The sequence below is a fragment of the Ptiloglossa arizonensis genome, chromosome 3 (assembly GCF_051014685.1).
Source record: "Ptiloglossa arizonensis isolate GNS036 chromosome 3, iyPtiAriz1_principal, whole genome shotgun sequence".
Taxonomy (NCBI): Eukaryota; Metazoa; Arthropoda; class Insecta; order Hymenoptera; family Colletidae; genus Ptiloglossa; species Ptiloglossa arizonensis.
The window spans coordinates 20,351,640-20,375,362 of record NC_135050.1 but is presented as its reverse complement, the minus strand read 5'-3'; the positions used below and the strand labels follow the sequence as shown (position 1 = coordinate 20,375,362).

General features: G+C 47.9%; 1 protein-coding gene across 18 annotated transcripts in view; it reads left to right on the top strand.

The window, feature by feature from the left end:
* Nucleotides 1–23,723, top strand: part of LOC143144991 (disks large 1 tumor suppressor protein-like) — a 796,996-nt gene that overhangs the window by 516,360 nt on the left and 256,913 nt on the right. The window contains exon 1 of one of the 18 annotated variants that reach the window (XM_076307938.1): nucleotides 7,692–8,331. The exons of 16 other annotated variants lie outside the window; for them this stretch is intronic. In XM_076307938.1, coding sequence (XP_076164053.1) covers nucleotides 8,233–8,331 — 99 coding nt within the window. In that variant the 5' untranslated portion in view covers nucleotides 7,692–8,232. Of the gene's footprint in view, nucleotides 1–7,691; nucleotides 8,332–23,723 lie in introns of those variants that run through there. One more of the 18 variants, XM_076307939.1, reaches the window with a different exon arrangement.

The following is a 23,723-nucleotide window of genomic DNA, read 5'->3' as shown; positions in this document are numbered from 1 at the left end:
ATAGATCGCCCTATGAATCTGTTCGCTCGCAGGGAAAATAACCGCATCTTGTAATCGATAAACGTATCGCGAACTTTTGAATTTCAATTACTTCCCCTCGAAGAATACCTCGCGGAGAAAAATTGTAACTTACGAACCCATCGAACTCGCACCGAGCTCTCGCGATTGCTTCTGCGTCGAACGGGGATTTCCATTGACTTAAGAATTTCTCAACGTACAAGTTCGATCGTTTCCTTGCATTCGGCAGGCCACGACTATGTATTTTAAATCGCTCTCGATACAAGATAAATTCTACGAACAATCTGAACGAATATTTACCCGTCTTTTCTTGAAAATCATACACGAGAATACACGCTCCCCGCTGTATCTTGTACAAACTTTATTTTTCTTAGATTCTCGACGAACTTTACCACGTACCGAGTAAACGGAACAAAATACTCGCCGCGCCGAGAAATCTTTTATCCCCGCCGAAAACGGGCAAAATTTCACTCGAAGAAACGATTTTGTCGTGAAACATTTCACCGTGCGATCGAAATTCTAATTTTCGTTCCATCGTCGACGAAAGTTTTCTCTTTTTTTGTTTCTTTCAATTCGCTGTCAAGGAAATTTTAATTGGAACGAAACCGTTACCAGTCCTCGGGTATTTCAAATTTGTCGCAGCTCGCGAGAACTCGATAACGTTGCGAACTGGTTCGAGTACCGTGGGTTCGCAATTTCCAGAACGGTGTTCACGGTTCCGAGATTTCGGAGTTTATTTTCCCCGGGAACGAGAGCGACGGTTACCCGTCAGGTATCGGCAGCTCTAGACGGGGGTCTCCGCACTTGGGGGGTCCCATGATCTCGCCTCGACCCTTTTATTTCCGCGAACGCGTACGTCGTCGCGTACGTTAGCTTTGATCTCGTCGGAGTGCACTCGAATCGTTCGCCCGGTGCCATGGGGATTTTTCGTTTCCCCTCTCGTCTCGCCACGGCCGGCCTCATTGGCGTGCCGTTTCGCGCGCACGGACCGAGCCGAGGTGGCCGGTAATGCACAATGCATTTTCCAGATGGCGAACCGTCGCGTTTCTTCGTGCAGTCGTCAAGGCCGACCAGAGGTTTTCGAGACGCGGGGCGTTCGAGGACCCCCGTCTGAACGAAACGTCCCACGATGAAAGGGTTTCGGTGTTAACAGCTTCGTGGAAACAAGAGCCGATCGACCGAGAGACGAAGACGCGAGACCACCGAGAAAGACTCTCGGAAAGATTTTTGTACCGCGGAGTTGATTCGGTTCGTGGTAATTTACCGATACGAGATCGGTAAGAATCATCGAAGGTGTCGAAACGCGAGAACCGCGGAAATCCGTCGTTTCGATGGTTGGTAATACGAAACGGAGCTTGGCAGAAATTGACCGTTGGTCTAGCTTTTTCTTTCCGATTTTATCCGATACGTCGAGCAATTCGAACGAAAGGGAGACCAATTGGATTTCGTTAGTCGATACACAGGCTGACCCGATAGAGACTACTGTCCGAAATGACTCGTTCCCTGTCGATTCGATCGGAAAAGTTTCATGGAAATACATTTTATCCAAGGTGTCTCGTCGAGTGTCGTTCCCGTTTGTGTTTTATATTTTCAGAGAGGCGAGCTTCACTTTTTAACACTGTACAGTTTCTTTTCAAGGTAAATTCAAAATCGTCTTATCAACGATCGTTGAATTCGTCATTTGATCGAAAATACGACACATCGAAAATTAAGAGGACATCCGTGTTCGATAGACCATTCCGAATAATACGAACCGTGTGTCGGTTCGAGTCGATGGACGAGATATTTCGGATAGCAGTTCTAATCTACCGATAGATTTACGACGGTCCACGAGAAGAAGGTTAAGCTCCCTCGTGCACGATGCGAGGGTTCGGTAAACTCGAGTCGAAACTGTCGACCCTCGAGTGCGATGAAAAGCTGATCGCTCGGGCAGTCGACTCGCAAATAATTAGCAAATACGCGCAAACGATCGAGTGCATCTCAGACGGTGACACTCTTGTTCCCGTGCATCCCAGATCGATGCGTCAAGGTTTCTTCGAAGGTGCGCGAACCACCGAGACGGTTGGCACAAGCGAAGAATTTGGATAAGACGTTTCACGTGCTACATCACTGTTAATGCCAACTGGAGAGTAACGAAGGGTCCTTAAGGGAAAGGAGGCTGAAAAGCTGGGCGGAGCAAAGTTGGAACTTTTGACGGAGGGCAGGCTGAGTTACTGCGCGCTCTTACCAAGAATCTCACCTGTCTTCCGAACTTTCGTTCGTCGTGATTTTTCCGTTGGTGGTTTACGACCCTCGTCGCGGTTGCGCGAGCTTTATTCAAGGGATACAGACCTATTTTAGAGGTAGATCGGAGAGAGTTCGGTCGATAGACCTTATTGCTCGTATCTTTATATAACTTGACGCGTGGTTGAATACGTTAACTATACCAAGCGATGGGATAGGTTAAATTTTCCACACGGTGTCGAATAATTCGTTTCGCTATTCGTAAACACGAGAGAGAGAAATAATTATACAGAGAACTTTAAAATTAAAGCTTTTAATAGATTTTTGGTGCACAATTTAAAGACGCCGTCGATGCGCTCAGCTCCACTCGAACCTAGTTATCAGCGCAAAGTCGATAACTAAATTATCGCCGCTGCAACCTCGTGGCCCGTAACGGTCGAGGAGAGTCAATCGAAGAAGAAACGGAGAAACGGATGATCCTTTTCCGGTGAAGATTACGAGGATGGATGTTACTTAAAAACGAGAGGACGGACGTTACCTTCATTTTCGGGCCGAGGATTCCCAAGATGACTCTTGAACTTTCTCGACGTTTACGCGATTTTTGTTTCTGCTTCGCGTTAAAATTAAAATCGCACCTTCGATCGAGGAAGTACGTTACCTTGGACGTAGATAAGAATTACTCGTTTCAAGATCGCAATGGAACACACTTTCGCGCGATACAAATTCGCTTCACTCGTACGTGAACGCGTTTCGATAGCCAGTTATCGACGAGCGATTCCAAATCGTTCGATTTCGAATATTCTTCGCAATTCTTCGTGTAATCCTTCGGTGCTTTTTTCCTTCTCCGCTGTACCGCACCAAAGGGATTCTCGTGCCAGGACGAGCAAAGCGCGATTCTTTTCGCTTCGTTTTTCAACGACGGTAAATAAGCGAGCGGGAGAACGGTGCTCCGGGTGGAGTTAAAAAAACGTGAGCGAGGATTCCGAATTTATTTACCAAACGTCTGGCGGGTGGGTGCTTTTACGCGAATTTGCTTCTCAAGAAATTGTTTAGTCGGTTAATCAGTTCCCCCTGTTTTCATCCTTTTGACGGTAGACGCGTTCGCGTTGTGTACCATCCTTCTCTCCTTCTTGTGTATCCTTCTGCGGCTTTGTTTCGTCGGTTGGCCGAAGTTTCGTTCGAAAATCGAATTAGGTCGCCGCGGATGCGAAACTTTCTCCAATTACGTATTACGCGATTCCGGTACATCTTGTCCGACGATATTTAAATGTTACCAAGAGGGCGAATACCGCAAATAGCGAGAATTACACCGAGAAGAAAAGACGAGTCTCTCGGTACGCGGCGATATCGTTCGCATAATATGCCGAAGCTTCTTCCGCTTTGACGTATTCAGCGGAGCGTGTTTTACGCTCGGCCGGGCAAAGCTGGCGGATCGTTTTTTCGTTTTTCCCGACAACGCGCCACTCGGAACCGGGAAGATGAGCCGAGAAGTTGTTTGGGCACGTGATCTCCGTCTCTTTGGCTATATTTTTTTTCCACTCTTATTTTTGCAGAAGGATTACCCCTGGTAAGCTCGATCGCGGTAAGAGCTATTGACCCACGGTACCCGAACGTCCCTTTGAGGATAAACATACGAGAGGGAATTAGATATTAGTCGGTGGCTCGGCCCGTGCCGGACGGTTAACAACGTGATTCCAGGTTGCGACTCGCGTCCTCGTTCCTCTCTCGTCTCTAGCATCGTCTTTCAAATATATTTATAGCTCGTCGCGATCTTTCGTTGTTTATCGTCCCGGCTAATGCCCCGTGTGGAATATAAATCGACCGCATTTCGTATTCTCACGGTTGGCTATTATTTTACATAAATTTTGGAGACGAAAGCGTCCGAAGCGTCCAGAACTCGAGGTACCTACGAATCTTAGCGTTTCTCTCTCTCTTTCTCTCGCGAAACGGAATTTTTTATGTCCCCCGTTTCGCGAGGAGGCCTCTTCGAGTCCAACTCGTGCTTTTGTATGCGCGTCGCGACTGAGAGAAAATAGCGCCACGGAGAAAAACGCGAAGACACGGGACGTCTCGTGCACGGGGAAATAATTGATAAGAAACTTGGTAAATAATCCTCGAGCGAAAACAGCGGACTTGTTCGTCGATGATCTCGCGTAGAAATCCCGTCGCGATTTTGTAACGAGGAGTACGGTGGCGCGGTGGATGGAAACGGTGCTACGTTTATTAAATTCAACGATTACGGTTAATAAAACGCGCGAATGCCTCTTTCGCGTCGATTCGTTCGTTAACGAGCTCCCCCGTGGGGGTGGATGCAATTCTGTCCATCTGTTGTCGCATCCCGACCCTTTTCGTCGACTACTCGTTTCGGTGAATACACCGCAACGAGGAATTTTTTTTTTGCAGCTAAAATTATTTAACGATCGATCGATCGACGCTCGCGACGACTGGGTCGTCGTAGACCCGGTCGAGTTTACGCTTGCATGGGAATACGAAAATTCGAAGTGGTCTGTAACGCTTGGACGATGCAGAACGTGCAAAACGAGGAAAAATTTCTTTTTCGCCAATTTACGCGATAGATGTTGTTTATTGAACAATTGAGAAAGTTTCACCTTGTAATTTTCAGATTCATCGCTCCGTTTTTCAATGTCCGCACAACGATAGTATTTGTACGGAAAAGTTAAACGAGTTTGGACCCTTTGGTACGGGTCCCTCTCGACCCAGCCACCGAGAGTCGAGGCTAAACTCGTTGACTTTTGTATAGAAATTTTATTGCCTCGATGTAAAATAAACGAGCCGTATAGAATCGGAGTCGCAATTCCAAATTCTCGATCGATCGTCGAGAGTTTGTATTTTAACGAACAGGTCGTTTATGTTTCTTCGGTCACGCGCCGAATCGCGTTAGTTGATTGAAGCGTTTGTCGTACGAACAACTGCGGCGAGTTGCGCGTCGCTGTTGCACGAGGACGAGTCTCGTTTGTTCGTCCTTTGAAAAATAAGGGGAAACACGTGTATCGAGAAACGCTGAAATAATCCTCGTATCGAAACAATATTGCCATTTTGCACAATGGCTGGCTACCGGCACTTTTTTCCGCCTGGAGAACAAATTCCGTATCGAGAGAACGCTGGTTAGAGCGACGCGAAAGGATTATCGTTTCGTTAACCGTCGAGATTCTCCGTTAACTGGCACGAAGAGACTGTTCTGCTCGTACATCGAGAGAATACAATGCCGGGAAAAAATGACGCGAAAATCAACGGGAAAGTTTCCAAGTTGTCGACGAAGTAATTACAATTCCTTTGACACCGCCGAGGGAAAGTAACGACAAGAAAGTTGACACGATTCCTCGCTGGTTAACGCATCTCCGATCCCCTACGGCCATGATTATTCATGAACTCGGGGAACAATGCGTGCCTCTCGAACGGAGGTTCGGTCGAAAGAAGATTCGAAACTTGGTCGAAACGATACGTTCCCTTCGCGGGTCGAGAAAATATCCAGAAAAGTGCGACGCGAAAATCAACGGGAAAGTCGACGCAACTGGGTTATAATTCTTTCGAGTTCGAAAGAAAAGAACGACGCGACTCCTCGCGAGAACTCGACGGTGGAGGGTCGAAAACTTGTTGAAAACGATAAGTTTCTCTCGCGGATCGAGAGTACACAATATCGCGAAAATCAATGGAAAAGTTTCCACCTTGGCGCGCGACAACGTGATTACAATTCCTTCGAGTACCGACGAGAAAGTCGACACGATTCCTCGCGAAAGTCGATAAGTCGGCTAATAAATCCGATCTCCTACACGATCGTACACGATACGCGGAAAGAACAAACACCTAACTCTGTCGTTAATATCGAACAGGGGGAAGAACATTACGCGGAATACTTTTATTAACGATCCATCTTGTCCTTAGGCCAATGGTTGCACGTTTGCTGACTAGTCGCTCCTTCCTTTAAAAACACAATTACAATTGTTTGCTCAAATCTTACTCAAAGTCGTGCCTAGCTGTACGGATATCGTACACTGCTATCAATTACCGACACATCGACATCGAACCGTTATCGTTCTTTCAACATCTCGAGACCTCGCCTCGCCTCGAGATAGTCCGAAACACGGTCGCGCGATACCTTCAACGTTCGTCCGCCGTAACCCTTGGCTGGTTAGAAATTACGTGTAGACGGCTCGCTAAACAGCGAGGGGTAGCCATGCGTCTCGGACACCCGGGGTTAATATCGTCTGCTCGGTGCAGCGGTATCGTTCGCGCTAGGTCCGCTCAAATATTCATCGGTGGTGTAATATCCGGTCTCGGTTCGTTCACGGTGTAACCACGGCGGTCGGTGGTTCGTCCCGTTAGGAAAAGCATCCGTGGGGGATGATTTTTCCCATAGGCGGGCATCGAGTTGTTTGGTGGCTGAAAGGAGAACGGTATAAGAGAGGTGGTTGGGTAGGGAGGGTAGAGCAGTCCGGGTGCGCGGCGGAGATACATAGGTCTGGCTGGTGGTTCTGTGCCGCGAGGGGTATCGGAGAGGGTGGAGGGGAGCCGCGAGGATCCCGCGTGGGGGTAGATCTTGCGCCGTCCAACCCAGCTGGCAGCATCCCTCGGCACCCCATGGCCCGCCGAGCGAAAGCACTGGCAGTCATTCGCGCGCATCCAAACCCGCGGGATCCGTTCCTGTCTAACCGGGAGGCTTTGTCCGCGTTCCTCGCGGTCCCATCGGGGGCGCCACGTTGTTTTACAACCGCGTGAAAGAAACCCAGAAACGGTCTCTCACCGTCAGTGCACCTTCTCGCGACGAGGATCTCTCCTCGCTTCTCGAGAGGGTACGAACAACCACCGTTCACTCCGAAGCTGATCGAATCGCGAAGGTTATCGAACGATCGGACATCGTTTAATCGCGCGCACGATTTACACGCGAACAGTTAGAGTTTACGCGGATTCGCGTTCTCGCGAGACCGATCTTCGAGTTCCCGTTCGCGATTCGAGGTCTCGCTCATTCGACGAGCGATCGTTCCCGACGCACGGTGATCGTTCCCGACGCACCGAAGTCGACGGGGTAGTTTACGACGAAATTTCGCTACGGAGATTTCGGGGCAAACGTACTCGCGATCGTTGGTCGTCCCCGACGAGATCCAAACACAGAGTCCGAGCATCGTGTCGCGGAACTCTCGAAACTTGAACGTCGAATAGCCGATGAACTCGCTTCGTCCATATTCGACGTATCGGTTTATTTCGCAAGCGGTCGACTTCGGTGGGCAAAGTACCGTTCGAAATTGAGCGCACCTCGACGCGTCTACCCCGGGTGTAGATTTCGACTCGTGGATACGTTTCGTGGATCGCGACCGTGAAGATTTATACGTTTCTAGCTACCGTCGATCGAGCACCGAAATTGCTTTCCTCGTTTCGGTTTGCGAGAAGAAGCGTCCCACCGGGATAGAAATAGAGGGCTAGCGTTCGACGAGTAACGACGCACGGATAATGCGTCACGATTATGCAGGCACCGGGCGCAGCCAGGGTCCTCGTACAATGGTCCCTGGAAATTGAATCGCGATTCCAAGGTCGCAAATCCGTCTAACGATCCCTCGACGGAAGTCACGTGGCACCGTGCTAGCCACCTGCGCGTTTTCAACAGTTATCCACGGGAATCGAAGTTCACCCTTGTCCCGTTAATCTCTCCGCGGAACGTTCCAAACGACGAGATCGAAGAACCGAGTTCTTCCCGTTCGTACGGGGTACCGTGGACGAGGCTATCGAGAATCTCGCGATTCGAGTACAGTGAGAATTTCGAGTTCACGGGGAAAGCGCAACGGGACGTTTCCGGGTTTGGCGGGGCGTTGAAGAGCGAAGAAAGTCATCTGGTCGTAGTAATCGGGAGAAGTGCTATCGTCCGAGGAGCAAACGGGAAGGGGATCTCTGTTGGATGAACCGGTGTGTCGTCGTGCTGGAAAATAATCGGTTAGCAACCTGGAGTGCCAATGCGGATCACGTGTGGCGCCCGTCTTCATGGGGATGGGCTTCAACGATAAGAAGCTGAGGAGATTACGAAGATTGCGGCTCTTTGGCCGCGCCAAAGTCTACCTCACGGTCCGCTGGCCGCAGCTGGTGGGTGCTTATAGCAATCGCATGTACATTTTCCACGCCGTCTCGTTTTCCGATAATTGAGGCGCGTAAGAAACGCGACGTCGCTCCCTTTTCACGGGACGGTGAAACGTATTTTATCCACGAAGTGGACAACTCTCGACTCGCGCGCGTTCTACGTACGACCGGATGTCCGTCACCGGGTAGAATTTTTGTTCATCGATGCCGTCGAGAGTCTCGAAGTTTTCGTTTCTCTTCGTCGATCGAAAACCGAAAGCCGTCTCCGAGTACGATTCTCGTTCCTCGACGGCAATCGAGAGTCTCGAAGTTTAATATTTTTATTTATCGCGGCGTTGGAAGTAAACTCGGTTGGCCGGGAATCGATAAAACCGAACGGGAAAACGTCTCGAGAATTACCGAGCAATCGTTCCAGGCAAAACGTACACGTACTCGGGTGTACCTTTGTGTTCGTAAATTGTGTCATTTTTTCTTCCGTTACGCGTCCGATTTGATTTTCAATTTCCATCGAGTAACGGGGCAATGCTTCGTAGTCGATCGCCGACCGGAAACAAAGATTCTCTTTACGAAGAAAATTGCGAATACGACTTCACCGTCGAAGGGTTCGTTTCGATGTTAACGCGAGCACTTTTTCCCGCTACAATTGGCGTTACATCGAACAACGATTATTCGTTACGCGGTCGTCGAGGCGCGTATTCGCATTCCCCGTTGTTTCGAAATGCCCGGTTGTTTTCGTAGCAACGCGACGACTCCGAGCGTAAAGGTTTCGCGGCGAAACGTTTCGCCGATGATTAAAAAAAACCCCGTGGAACCTCGCGGAAGAAAACCTTAATTGTTCCTGGCGATTATTCGAGAACGATGCCGCAACTGGGGTAAACGATCGTAACGTTCAACACGCGGATCACGTAGAACGCGTAGATCCGGCCGCGGAATAAGCATTAAGAATAACAGCCTGCGAAAACCGAGATAATGCTCGCCTCTCGACCTTAGAAAAGCTCATGGTCGGTCTAGCGTTCCGTTTGTTAATAACAATTCCAGAACCGGACCGGAACACCGTCCTACTTTTCATCGGCGTGACTTATTTTTATACAAACGCGGGGAATCGCGACGTTCCCCGCTCGGAAATATTAATCGCGACGCGAGCTTATTTTTATCCAACCATCTCGGTGAATAATGGCACCGAAGTTCGAGGAACGGCACGTTTTCGATTCGTGCCGAGCCATTCTTATCAAGACGGTTTTATTAATGACCGCAATTAGGATTCCGCTAGCGCGGTAACAGTTCTTACGACGCGACTAATTTCTCATTTTCCCTTATTCTTTTTTTCTTCGAATGTGGCGCGCGCGTTGCCAGATTTACCATCGGGGTGCCGTTTCGCGATCCGTCTTGGACGACGTTCGATTCCGGTCTCGATAAATCGTCACTGGTCCGAGAAACGCTCGCGAGCGGATCGATCGAACCGATTCGTCGAAGAATAATATACTCGACGAAGAGTAATACAAGCTCTCTCGCAATAATGACGGTTGCGCACTTCTCTCTCTCTCTCTCTCCCTCTCTATCTCTCTCGAACCGTATTGTACGTAAATTACACAGACCGTACCCTCGCGACGCTCGTTACCCGCATACTTGTTTTCGTAGCACGATCGCAACGTTCCATTCGTCGACAAAACATTTTCATACGTGTCGCACACGTCCTTCCGTGAAAACATTGTCCACTTTCACGCGTTGCTGTCAACTTATCCAACAAACGACAAGCTAGCACCGCAACGGTGACCTCGAAGTTGGTCGATTATTCGTCTGGTCGTCGAGTCACTCGAGACGCTCCAATTTCGTTTCGCGTTTCATCCGTCGTTCGATCGCGAAAGATGCGTCCGATCTCGTCCGGTCCGTAACGTTCGACATCACGGATCTTGCACTCGGCCCCGACATTTCCATTAATGAGCGCGATAAAAATTCCGTTCGCGCGCGGACAATTTCCTCGGCCGAGGATATCTCGGGACTCCGTTTCCCTTATTTTTATTATACCGAACTCCTCGGTAAACACGACCATCGTCTCTCCACCTCGACCCTCTAGAATTCTTCCGAGTTTTTAGAGATTTTCCGCTTTGAAGCTCCCTGTCGCTCGACACACGCGGAATCTTTTTCGAGTTAGAGTGCTCTTCGAGTCCCGGTTGCAAACTCGCAGGATTTCGTACCGACGATTTTTCGCTCTCGTTCGAACCGATGCTCGATCTTCGAACATTTTTTCCCTCGTTTGTCCCCTGGAACCTGAAAAATTACTCCTAAACATTTCTCGTGTTCAACGTTCTTTTCGATCTCCGTCTACTTTTCAAATCTTTAACCTCACCGAACACTACGTTCGCAAGTATGGTAGTAATTTCCATTTCTGAAAATACTGGATGACAAAAGGAACGAATAACCGACTCCGCGTACCTTCGTAGAACTCCAAGAATGCTAAACGTCCTTTGTTAATTTTCGGGTTCTACGTTTCCTTCGATCTCCGTCCATTTTTCAGGCACTTTGACACTAGAACTACCAAAGGGATCAATTCAACTCGATTCAAACTTCCCTTTAAAATTACCTAATTATTAACGGTGTCTTGGCCTACAATACTCGTGGACAATTATTGAAATAGTCAGCTAACGGTACTCGTAAATTAATTTGCTCTTTTTCCATCAATCTTCGAAGATACCTACATGGTCTGACGCAAATAAGAGTACGTTCACCATCGGTAGTTCCATTTGACATCGAATGTTCACGAACATCGAAGGTAGTCTTCGCCACTGGAACGCGGATATCAACCGATAGAGAGAAAAAAAAAGAAAAAAAAGAAAAACTAATAGGCTCCGTGCGCCAAGTTTCGTAAAAGTGGAAGGTCGTCGAGTGCTGCTCGTCGGTTATCGATAACCACTTCTCGGTCGTCGAGTCTCGACGTCTACTTACCGAAGCTCCGCGAGAAATCGGAGTATATTCGTCGTGTTTGTCGCCGAAAGTAATTTTCCATCGAGAGGGGGAAACGTCGCGGTGTGCTCGAATTTATTTTTCACCCTGCGACGCTCCCGCATAAAGCGAGGGTGTACGATTCCCGTGCGACGGCACTCTCGCGCCCTTTCTGTCCCGCGTCTTCGTAATCCGATTTGGCCGACGTCGTGATCGAATTTAAACGCGTCTTCGTAGCTGTAATTTCCACGCCAACGAAGCCCGGTTACACGTGAAAAATCTGTCGACCACGGGCCGGCCGACGTCAACACGAGAATCCAAAGTGTCCGCATCGCGTGCATCCTTGGCTGCATCGCGCCGAGCATTCGATACCGACCGGATGTCTCGGATACGCCGAGTACTTGCGCGACGTCCTACCACCTTCGAATAACCCTCGAGTAATCGCGAGATCGCTTAAATACGCCCCGAACCACGCTATTCGACCTCGACGAAATAGATTCGAATCCACAACAGGGCTTCCAGTTGTGGATAATTCCTCCCCGAGGTAAAGCTGATCTTTCTCCTTTGGTCGAAACGAAAAAGTCGAAACGTTTGGTTATTAGCTCCAATATCGAAGAGATCGTTCAACAGTTTGTAATCTTAACGCTCGAAATAGGAAGATTCGTTACCGAAGTCGCGAACCGGGATCTTCTGTAACCGCGACGAGTAAAAAAATACAAATACGTAAAAATACAAAATATTTCGTTTACATGATTCTACACTGTTAAAAAATTTCGATCGAGATCCACCGTGTCAATTTTTGTCACTCGTTCCATTCTCTGTACGTAATTTTATCGAGTCCCGGTCTGATAACGATTGGGAACATCGCGAAGCTGAATATTACTTATCTACTAAAATTACGAACGAACCTTCGGGAGTGACAATCGGTTAAACGTTGGTTTCTTTCGAACAAGTCGTCCCTCGAGAGGTTACAACGCGTCTCGTTCAGGTGGTCCGGTATGTCCGTGTTCACTATTATATTAAATGCGCACAGATGACAACCAGTAACGTGTAGTAATTACCAGAATGATAAATCAGAGCTCACGTTGCTCGAAAAATATTACGGTCGCTCGAAAGTTTCCGCGCACGTGAATGCGCTTCGGAAGCTCCTTCGCGGATTTCGGGAGCGTAAATTTGTTCCGAAGTCCTTTCGCGTTTCGTCTCGCGTGTAAAGCAGGATCTGGCGGGCAAAGCCTTACCGATGAGTCCGGCAAGTAGTTTCGCGACGAAACGCGAAAGGATTCGTAGACATCCGGTAGAAGAGTTTGGTAAATACGTTCGCGTTCCCGGGAAAGCGTTCCGAAACGTCGTCAGTCTCCTTTGTGTCGAATTTATCGAAAACTCTCGACCGATTTGCGTATATTTTCGACGAATTATACGGAACGCGGTCGATTTAACTGCTCGGCGGAGAAGAAAGCAAAGAGACGTTTCTTTGTCCGAGAAGGAATATTCGATGGTGGCTTGTCGTTGAAACAACTTCGATACGGATCGAAATCGATACGTAGAGTCGTCGATAAATAATACGTTCGATCGTTTGTTTACCCGCGATTCAACTTCTCCGCGTTTCACCCGCTCGATAGCGGACCAAGCACGCCGAGGAAAAAGTTTCGGACGAACGAATACGGTAACTAATCGCGCGCAAGACTTTCCAAGAACAATGCAAGTTACTCGGAACACCCGGCGGCGATCCGGGATCGTGTTTAAATTTCCCCGCTCGCGATTCCTTCCTACGTTTCGTCGATTTTATCGCGAACGCCGCGAGTATTTTTATTCCCGTTAACGGGAGTCTCGCTCGACCGACGAAAAAATATTCGATCTTCGTCCACGCTTCGTGGACCGAATTGAAACTAGACAAAAAAAAGAAAAAAAACAACGTCTCACGAACGTGTATCCTGTACCTCTTATTTTTCGCGTTACGAGGAATCGAAGAGAAAGTGTCGCGGCGAACACTCGGAACGTTTCCTCTGACGCTACGTAACTCGAAAAGTAAAGAGAGCAGGACATACGTACGCAAGACCTCTCTCGTTCGTTCCGACGCGTAGATTCGCGGTTCGAAGTATGCGCATTTACGAATCACCTTCGTGCAAACGGTTCGAACGAAGAATCGGAATTCTACCGCGCGAGGAGGATTGATTATTTTCTCGAAGCCCAGGACGGGATTCGAAAAACGTCCGGAACGTTCGGTCCTGTAATGCGAGTCGTCTAATTCGATTTTCTAATGGAGAGGAAAATGAAAAATTCAACGTTTCGTTTCGTTTCGTTTCGCGAGGCGCGGAGATACATATGTAGCCGTACACGACCGGGTAACAAGCTACGGGCGCCGGCGCCGGCGCCGGCCCGGGTCGATTTGGATTCGAAAATATGCGAGGATTTCCAGCTGCTCTTCGAATTTATTCGACGCAACGATACGGGTAACGACTCCACGTAGAAGCTACAAATTCCGATGGTACCCGTTTATTCTTTCACGCGGATAGCCCCCGCGTCGCGAGCGACCGGTAGGTAGTAGGGCCGACAGCCCGCCATTTTCTGATTTCGCGGATAACGAACTTCCCTTGAAATATTTCTGCGCCCTCCACCAAGTTTCCTTCCTTTATCATCGAAATTTCCCTGCCCCGGAACGCCGTGTCCTTTCTCATCTCAGCGTCGCTTCCGCGACGTTCTACAAAACGCCACGTATAAAACAGTGCTACTTTTAATCTAATTAAGCCGCGTAATTTATGGAAGGCGCCGCCGGAACGCGGGGAATTTCATTAAGGCGCATCGGCAGTTCTTCCGACACACGTTCAGCGAACGTTCGGAACCCTTGACAGAATCGAGCCGAAATTATGAGACCCGCGGATGAACTGGAACGCGACTTATTCCGCGACGACGGCTTCTCTCTGACTCGGTGTCGTCGAATAATCCGAAAGGAAAATCGTTCCGCTCCTCCCTCTCCTACGCTCGCCGCTCCCTTTTTCATTTTCCGGTATTCACACTGCGAACCGCGTATTCCGCGGCGACGGTCGAATATTTCTTGATGTATTTCCGGCTCGATAAACCACAATCAGAGCGGAGATTCCCCCACCGGTTCCCCCTTACTCCCCGCGAGAGATATGAAATGCCTTTATCGTCCCGAAGACGACGACGACGACGACGACGAGAGAGCCGTAAAAATTTTCGACCGAGAGTCGTTCGCTCTCTTCGCTTAAAAAATACTTTTCAAATCTTTGTTCTTGAAAAATAAAATTAAACGCGTCGTCGATCGATACGAGGATGCCCTTGCACGATTCCCCGTGGCCTTCGAGCCTCGTAATTCGGTCCACGTCGCTTGGAAGTCCGACGTGGAACGGGACGTGTTTTCTTCGATGTGTACGTGTACGGGAATACGTACACACTCGGTATCGGGACAGTTATCGAAAGTGAATCCGAAACTATCGTAAACTTATCGAAGGAATACTCCTACGTTTGAAATTTGATATTTCACATCGCGAGAGAAGTGGGTAACTTTTGCGCGCAGGACCTATCCGAACGAAATATCGAAGGGTTCGCGATACGTTCCACCGTGCGGAGATAAAAAAGACACGGTGTATATACAGGATGGAGCAGCTAACTCGATCGAGCCAATTTTTCGAGCCAACCGGCCGACGAGTCCAAATTTTTTTTTCATCGCGGACGATACGATCTCCAAGAACCTCGAAGGCGAAAACATTCGACTTTTTCTATCTCTCTTCGTTGCACGAGTTCTACGGTCACCTTTAACCTTTTCACCGCGCAACTTTACCGTTTTTATCGCCCCATGGGCTACCAGGTATCGTACCCGACGAGTCGAACCGCGAACACTTTCTTTTGTACACAAAAATTACGTATCGACGAAAACTACACGAAACACGATCGTGTTTCTCCCGTTATCTCGACGTAGATTTTCAGATCGGTTCGATACTCGCGCCGCGTTCCCGGTTCGGTGTCGGGTGGATCCCCGTAGCGCGTCTTCCCTCTTCGTATCGTTTCTCGATAGGTATTAGAACCGACTTCCGCCGTGGGGGACACGAGATACGATTATCGAAAGCTAAATAAAAACGCGGCCGTATCGATCAACGATACGTCCAATTATTTCTCCGTTTCACCGTTGAACCACGGTACGATAGAAATGTTCGCTAGGCGATAGAAAAATCGCGGAGCTCCAACGCCGCGAGACTTTCCGCGATCAACTTTTTTCTATTCCGTTGGCCGAAGCAGCGCGCGACGGGAAATAACGTTCGCCGCCGTGTCCAGCGGAAATGACACTTTTTCGCTTAAATTAGAACGGTTTTTGTTCCCTCCTTCTCCGGCCGGTCACCCTATCCTCCGCGACGAAAGTGCCGGAACCGCGGAGCTTGTTTTCCATCGAAACTTTTCGCGCGGTTCCGCATCGCCGACGAACTTTAATTCGCTCGATGCGATTGCCCCCGAACCTTTTCAACGGATCCGTCCGTGAAATTTTCACAGTTTTTTCTATCGCCCGATAACACACGCGCAATTTGTACAATTTTCCGCGGTTTCTTCGCGCGTGACCCGGCCCACCGGGGCCGGTTCTCGTCCTCCCGGCTCGTTTTCGTTCGTACCGGGTGAAACTTTCAATTCTGCGTCGCCGCGGCACTCGGTGTCCGTGAAATTGCGAAAATAGCGAGAACGGTATCCGACGTTATCGCGATCCGTCCAATGAGCGTCGCGTGTCCACGCTCCGTTGGATATCGCGGATGTCGCGAGATCGTCGCGGAAATCCACGCGAACTCGAGGGTACGTTCTCGGTTCGCGAACGTAATCGGGAGAAACGAAACCCGCGGTTCTTATCCGCTCGGCGAACGAAGATCAAACCGAATTGAAAAATAAGGATCCGAATCGTGGAAAATGTACGAAATTAACCACATCGGTGAACGGAATAACGGTGATCGCGAAGCAAAAAGTCGATAGATAGAAAATGGACGAAATGCGCGTCACTGTTTCCTATTTCGTTCGTGGGTTCGATGTTTGTCGATACTTTCGCGTATACGAGTATCGTAATATTTTTCCAAGAGAACGAACAGGCCAGGAATGATTCTCTTGCGCTCTCGCGAGTGCAGAACTGATTGCAAAACTGCGTGGACGACGAGAACGCGGAACCGTGGTAACCGGGACCCGTTTATCATCGAAAATACTCGCGGTATCGTTTTGCTTAAGAAAATCCTGGACGAAGTTACGGCTGCCCGTTACAGCCCTTTGTGCGACGATAAAGGGAAGTTACAGAAGTCGGGCAAGGGCTGGCGAATAATTACACACGGGGCAGAGACGGGGTACCTACCTCTTATCTTCTCCAATAATTCTTCGGGGTTACTGTTGCGACGGTTACTGGTTAAACTTTATCTCGTTAATTATACGCGCTATGACTAATTTATTTAAGGCAATCGACGATTAAGACGCGACGTATAGCTCGAGATAGCTCGTTTCTTTCACGGTGCGACGAGTGGGCGTCGAAAGAGGGTGCGGATGGAGGAGAACGGTCTACTAGACAAACGGATAGATACTTCCCTTACGGGCGGCAGCTTACCTCGTTATAATGGATCTCATTACTTTTATCGCCGGGACATACATCTACCCCAACTCGAAATTGCCTTCCACTTCTCCCGTTGCTTCTTTCGCTCGACTCGCGGCCCGGAGTTCCGCTACCAATCTACATGCAAAAATTCTGGATAGCCTGCTGCGCGATACCCTACGCCGCCGTCCCCCGACGCCATCTGGACCCCCTAATTTTTCCCGAAAATTGCACCAAACGAGATAGATATCACGGCTTTAACGGGAACTACGTTCTCGCGCGTGGAGCGACACCGTTCGATCGTCGATTCCTTTTTTTCACGCGACGATATTGATCGCGTAACGCGGTTAACGAGGGGTTGTTCGGAAATATTACGGGGATGATCAACGTTCGTTCCTAGCGGAACATTTCTCGGAGAATGTCTACCGATTCTTTGTTCGCGATCGAATCCCAGAGATGGTCGCTTACGTATTCTCTGTTCCGTTTCTATCGAGTTGTCTACGATTGCTTTTAACGTCTTTTACCGTTACGAAAATGTAAATGGATCCAGAAAGATTTCGAGCAATCGATGCTCGAACCGTGTCACTCGATGAATGGACCGAAAATATGGAAAATTTCTTTTACTTTACGTTACTGGTAGAGAAAAGAGGAAAAAATTACAAACGTACGACAAATTTTCTAACTTCAACTTAACATTTTTTACCATTGACACGCGTACAGAGAAACGAGAGAAGATCGTAAACCGGAAGGATAGTATTTCAACTATGAGAAAATATCGTAATACTCGAATGAATATTTTCGCGGGAAAAATCCGCGGTGCTCGGTTAACGAGTAATAATTAACACGAGTACGTTTCTCGTTCGTCGAACGAATAGATACAGTCGTACGGTGTACGTGTAAAATAATTTCTATTCATCGGGGCACGGGTTGCACGCGGGACAGCCCGAGCAACGAATTCTCCCGGACACATTCGGCGCCGCAATCCCGCGTAAAACAAACGATTATTGATGAGCGTTAATGCAATCGTGAAATTTTTACGCACCGTCAAGTACACCGACCACCGACCGCGCGAACGACGAATATGGATGTACCTAAAATATTCAGTGGACCGTGTAATGGCTCGATTGTCGAATCGTAAAATTATATTTGTCCACGCGGCTCGATATTCCTCGCGACTTCGTGTCGCGGAATTACATATTTGCGCACTGTGCACTTGGAACAAACGGGTGCGCGCGCTCCCGTGTTTCAGCGCATTCGGTGGCTTGTTTGCGTTTGCGTCGCACCGGGCAAATTATGGTCCGGTTTATATCCCAGGGATCTGTAAACAATATCCTCGACCGTCGAAGAAGACATCGCGAGAAGCTCATTCCCGATTTTCTCCGATCGGTAGAGTTCTCAGCGATTACGGAACTGCTAAACGATTACAGAAACGTGCATTCGACGTGTTATGTTTCTGAAGGATTTTTTTCGCGGAATTTTTACGAAAGAAAGGAAACGGATAATTCAACGAGTCGTCGAATCGCGAGTGCACGTTTTTTAATTATTCTCTTCTGTTCGCAGAAAACAGAAATTACTCGATCGTAAAAATGTCGGTGAAACACCGGGCGATGGTGGAACCCCATCGACGATATATATCGACTATCGCGCGATTAGCCGTATCAGTCGAGAGGGCGGCAAACAGTTACGGTGGGTCTTGATTAAAGCATTTAGCATAACAATGCTATTGGCCGCAGCCTGTGGACCACCGGCGGGCATCGTAAATACGAACGTTTTTAATAAACGCGACTAATTTAACGCACGCGTCGCCGTCCATCCGGAAAAGGGATGTTGCGACTGTTTGCGCAAACGTAATCGTTAATGGACCGATTCGCGTTCCGTTCCGAATAATAGAGCGTTGTTCGTCGATACGTGGCCAAGCAACATTTTTAATCCCGAGGAGTGTACTAAGTACGCTCTACCGAGAACCGTGTTAATATCTTTTACTAAATATTAACCCTCGATGTTTGCTTCGGTATCCTTTTGTATCTATATTTCACCGATACCGATCGAACTTTAATTTTTTATCACCTTTTTGAACAACATCCCTCTGTTGATTCTAGTGTGTCATAAATTTATTAAAATAGTTTCCCTCGTTACATTATTTTTCCACAATGAAAATCATTACGATATTAGATTCTCAAATTACATTAATTTCCATACTGAAAATTATTACGATATTAGGTTCTCAAGTTGCATTATTTCTCCACAATGATAATTATTACGATATTAGATTCTCAAGTTGCATTATTTCGCCACAATGATAATTATTACAATATTAGATTCTGAAGTTGCAGTATTCTTTCCACAATTAAAAGTCGTTACGTTTGATTCATCGGTTTTCCCTTCGTCTCGTCGTAAAACGAGGAACCCCGGTTCCGTGGATTCGGTACAGTTTTACCCTGGAAATTTAGCGCGCGCGGTCGAATGCAATTCGAAGTTAAAGAGAATACGTTTTCGGGGGAGGGTAAAAAAAAAAAAACCGACGTCTCGATGATCATTGGGTAGCGGTCGAGGGCTCGAAAGGGACGTACCTTTCGAGGGGTGAACGGTGCTCGAAATATCAGGATCGGTGCACTCTTCCACCAACGTGGAAAAAGGCTCGAGTGCATCGCCGCATAAAAGGGGAACGAGTTCCACGAATTCAGTTACAGCTGCCCGGGCAATAATACGAACCACGCGGAGACGCGCTCTTCGAAAAGAGTACGCCCGGCCGCGAAAGTTCCTCGTCGAAGAGGAGCTTTCCGTGCACGGTGAACACGGAAGACGTTCGGGACCATTTCTAAGCCTCGTTATAGGTGCTTTAACCTACAGGCGCGCGCGATATACTATGCTTACGGATCCGTGCACGAAACGAGGAGGCTCCGCACGGGAACTACGTTTAACTCGAGAGATACGATCGAAGTTTATCCAGGTCGGTACCAGACGGTTCGACGTGGTACCATTAGGGACCAACGAAGTGGTCTCGTCGGCGTTTCGATACACCGATATTACTATTTTCCGATATCTAATCCGTGGTATCGGTCGGAGAAACGCGGTTGTTCGTTGGATATTCCTTGCTGCGTCAAAACCGAAAACGTTGAACACTGTCGGATCGTTGGATATTTCAAGAAACGGCTTGCAATCGTTCCGGAGGGTTCAATCGCCCGGTTAAATTCGTTTCGTTCGAAACGAGGAAAAAATCTTTTCTCGTTCGAGCGCTCTAAATTATTCGGTGTTCGATAAATGCGAATCGACGAGTACGCGTTTAAAAACAACATTTTCAGACGTTTGGAAACACGAGTTTCTACACTCGTTCAATAGGGACTAATCGAAACGCGTGTACCACTTTTTTCGCAGGTAACTTCGACGTATAATTCCATGCATTGTATATTGCTGCGTATAGTTCGGAGATCGTTTAAAAATTCCGAACCGGTTCTCCGACTCGATGGAGTCCAACGGTTACGATACGCGCGTGAATTTTAATCGTTGCGATTGCAATACGTTTATTCAAGGTACGTAAGTACCTTCGACGATCGGGTTAACGTAACAAACGACTGACAATTTCTCCGCGAGCGATAATACGGGGGTGTCGGATGTTGATTAATCGCGAAGTCATATTCCCTCTGTCGACGATAGTTTGTCTTCGACACCTTCGTCGAACTGTTCCCAATCATTTCTCGAAAATGGATGTTACTCCGTTTGCGTGTCGTTTTTCGTATCAGCCGTAAGAGGAAAGGCAAGACGAAAGTTTCCGTGTGCGCGATCATCCTTTCCGCGCGAATAAATCGCGAACGATGGCGTTTTATCGCCCAGAAGACTTCGACTTTAGAACCGAAGAAGTAAATTCTGCGAATCGCGGGACGAAAGTTAATTACCTGGCAATGCTCGTGTCGGTGTGCGTGTCATTGTACGCTCGAAACGTTAATCCGGAACGAGAATAAAAGTTGCATTATTTATTCGCGTCCGTGAGGCCCCGAGCACGGAAAATACGAATCTCGCGCGCATTGCGAACGCTGGGTTTGTAAACAATGACGGTATCGCCGGCTAAAAGCGATAATAAAATTTTCAGCTGCAGCGTCGAGACGGATCGATAACCCGTTTGTTGCGAATTGTTTATTCATACGCGACACCGTCACGGTACACCTTCATCCCCGTTTTTACAACCAACAATTACGTCAAGGATTTGCATCCACCTGGCCGCCGGCGAAACGTTATCCAATCGTCCGTAAAACGAACGTTAATTTTCCCATGCGCGAGCAAACGAAATATTCGTAATTGAGACAAATTTCGCGAAACATTTTTTCGTCGAGAAACGCGGTTTGCGAACCATTTCGGAGAACGCTTCGAATCGATCTTGGAGAGAATTTCATTTCGTACGGACCAATGAAGTTTACCTCAATTCTCTTCAATAGAGAAATACTTCTTCCGAAGAGATGCAAAAGCAAGTTGATCGTTTCATTCTGTTTTCGTGCGTAAATAAATTTAATAGAGTTCGGCACGAGCGAATACGTAGCGTTAGTCGAGAGAGGATACGTACCATCGGGAAAAAGTAATTATTTATGTTTATTTCGCGCGGTTGTTCGCGTCGTGCGAATGGTAGGGTCGAGCAAACGGTTACGAACCGATAGAGAACAGGGTTGTTCGAAGACGTCGCGTCGCGTTTGTTGTACACCGATCTTTAGACACCGTCGTTCGATTAACTCGTGTAATGAAAATTTTCACGCGGCTCTCACGGTGACGACTGAACTTCATAATTTATACATTACATCACGCACCGCGGCGCAGACGAAATTCATTGAATCATTAAGCGCGACGACGCTTCGGGCAGAATGAATTTCAAGCATGGCCGAGCTCGGTTCAGGAATCCGCGCGCGGCTGACGCAGTTAATTGAAAATCTATACAAACGTAACACGTCCCGCGACGCTCCTCGTCGATGTTTAGAGTCCTCCGTGAACGTTTACGTTCGATCATCCCATGAGCGCAAACCCGTTTCGGACATTGTTGAATTAGCTGTCGCGATGCAACGGACTACTCGCGAACGAGCAAACGATTCACGTATACGAAACGCTCTCGCGGACTTCCAAACTTGACTTTCGACTCGACGTTTACGGGATGATGATATCTTGGTTCGCTGAGTCTGAGGAAGAGACTCTGGCGTACGAAAAAATTGTAGCCTAAAGAAATGATAGAAAAATTAGGGTACGAAAAGATCGTAGTAGAAAGAAACTGCAATGTGGAAAAATTACAATGGAAAATAATCGTATATAAGAAAATATTGGGTTGTTCGGAAAGTGATTTCGTTTGCCAAAATGGAGAATGTACAATTTAATGAAACGTTTATACGCTCTAAAAAAAGTCGTGTTTCGTTTCCACCAAAAAAAAAAAAAAACAACCAAATGACTTTCCGAACAACCTACTAGTGATATGGAAAAATTGCAATAGAGAATACGAGACGATAGTAACGTAGAAAAATTGCGATACGACAAAAATTGTTACGCAAGAATATAGTAACGCGGAAACATTGCAGTAGAGGAACCTGATGCAAGACAATCGTGATTACAGGCTGTGTTCGAGCACGAGATAGATTCAATTCGATCCGATACCTTAGGATCGAACGTCGAGCCGTAATACGGAGCGAAAACTTGACTGTTGACTCGTCGTTTTCGCGTTAATAGTCCTCAACCGTTCACCCGTGCCAGGAGTGCGCCAAGTACGACGACAATTTAATTTCCGACGATACACTTTGAACCTTACAATTGGACGCTGCGTCGTAATACAGAGGACAACGGATTCGACGCGTCGTAGTCGTGAGATTTCAATCCGGTTGCTCGAAGGAATCTTCGCAATCCGTAGAAAACAAGGCGACGGAAAGGATCGTCGAGACGAATGAAACGTATTTCAATTACGTAATCCTCGGTTTGCGTTTCGGTCGCGTTACGAGCGAATCCGACGCGCATTCCTCGTGTAAACGCGATATCGTTTGTTCGTCAAAATGTTCTCCGTTGATACAACGCGACGTGTTCCGCGCGTTCTTATTAAGGTCCGTTAACGCTACGAAAACAAGCTACGCGGAACCGTTACGATCGTTCTGTCGATTCGTCGCGCTGGTGCGACGAGAGGACACTCGGAACGCTTGAAATGGAACCGAATGGAGTTTCCCGCGCGTGTACGAGTGTACGCGCGAGATGTTTTACACGGCCGACGGAAACCTCGTGGGACACAATGCGGATAATCGGGTACTTTTGAAACTCGATGCCGACTACGTCGTCGCCGGTAGGCAACGCGTTGCGAACGACCCAGATTACGCGCCTCGCGGACGATTTCGAACCTGGAAGACTCCATACTCGTAACATTCTCGTGACACTGGATACAAGGTGTTACGAGATTCTGAGCATCCCGAATGGAGATCGGTACATAAACGATCTACAATCCGCGAAATTTAGTTCAGCGAAATATCCACAACTCGTGGAACAATAAATTCTTAGATTCGAGCTTTCGGAAATTCTGTACACCTACGAACGCAAAAATATTCCCCTTTCGATAGATTTTTAACCGGAGCTCGAAACTCGATGGTTAACTTCCGTTCGTAACCATCTTATCCAAGAATCACACCGTGTTCCGTATTACGTTCACCCAGCTATTTAGATTGACTCTCGAGTTACCGTAATAGAATACAATCGTTGTAAATACGTTCAATTTCGAACAAGAGAACAACGGTTCGTCGGTGACGCGAGTCTCGAATCTCCACGGCGAAAAAAGAAAAGAAAAAAAAATAAAACGAAACGCTCCGTTTGACAATTTCAACGATTCGAGAGCGGGTCGATCGTTGACGCGACTCGTTGTTCGTTCCCGGAAATTCTTGACCCGTTGTAC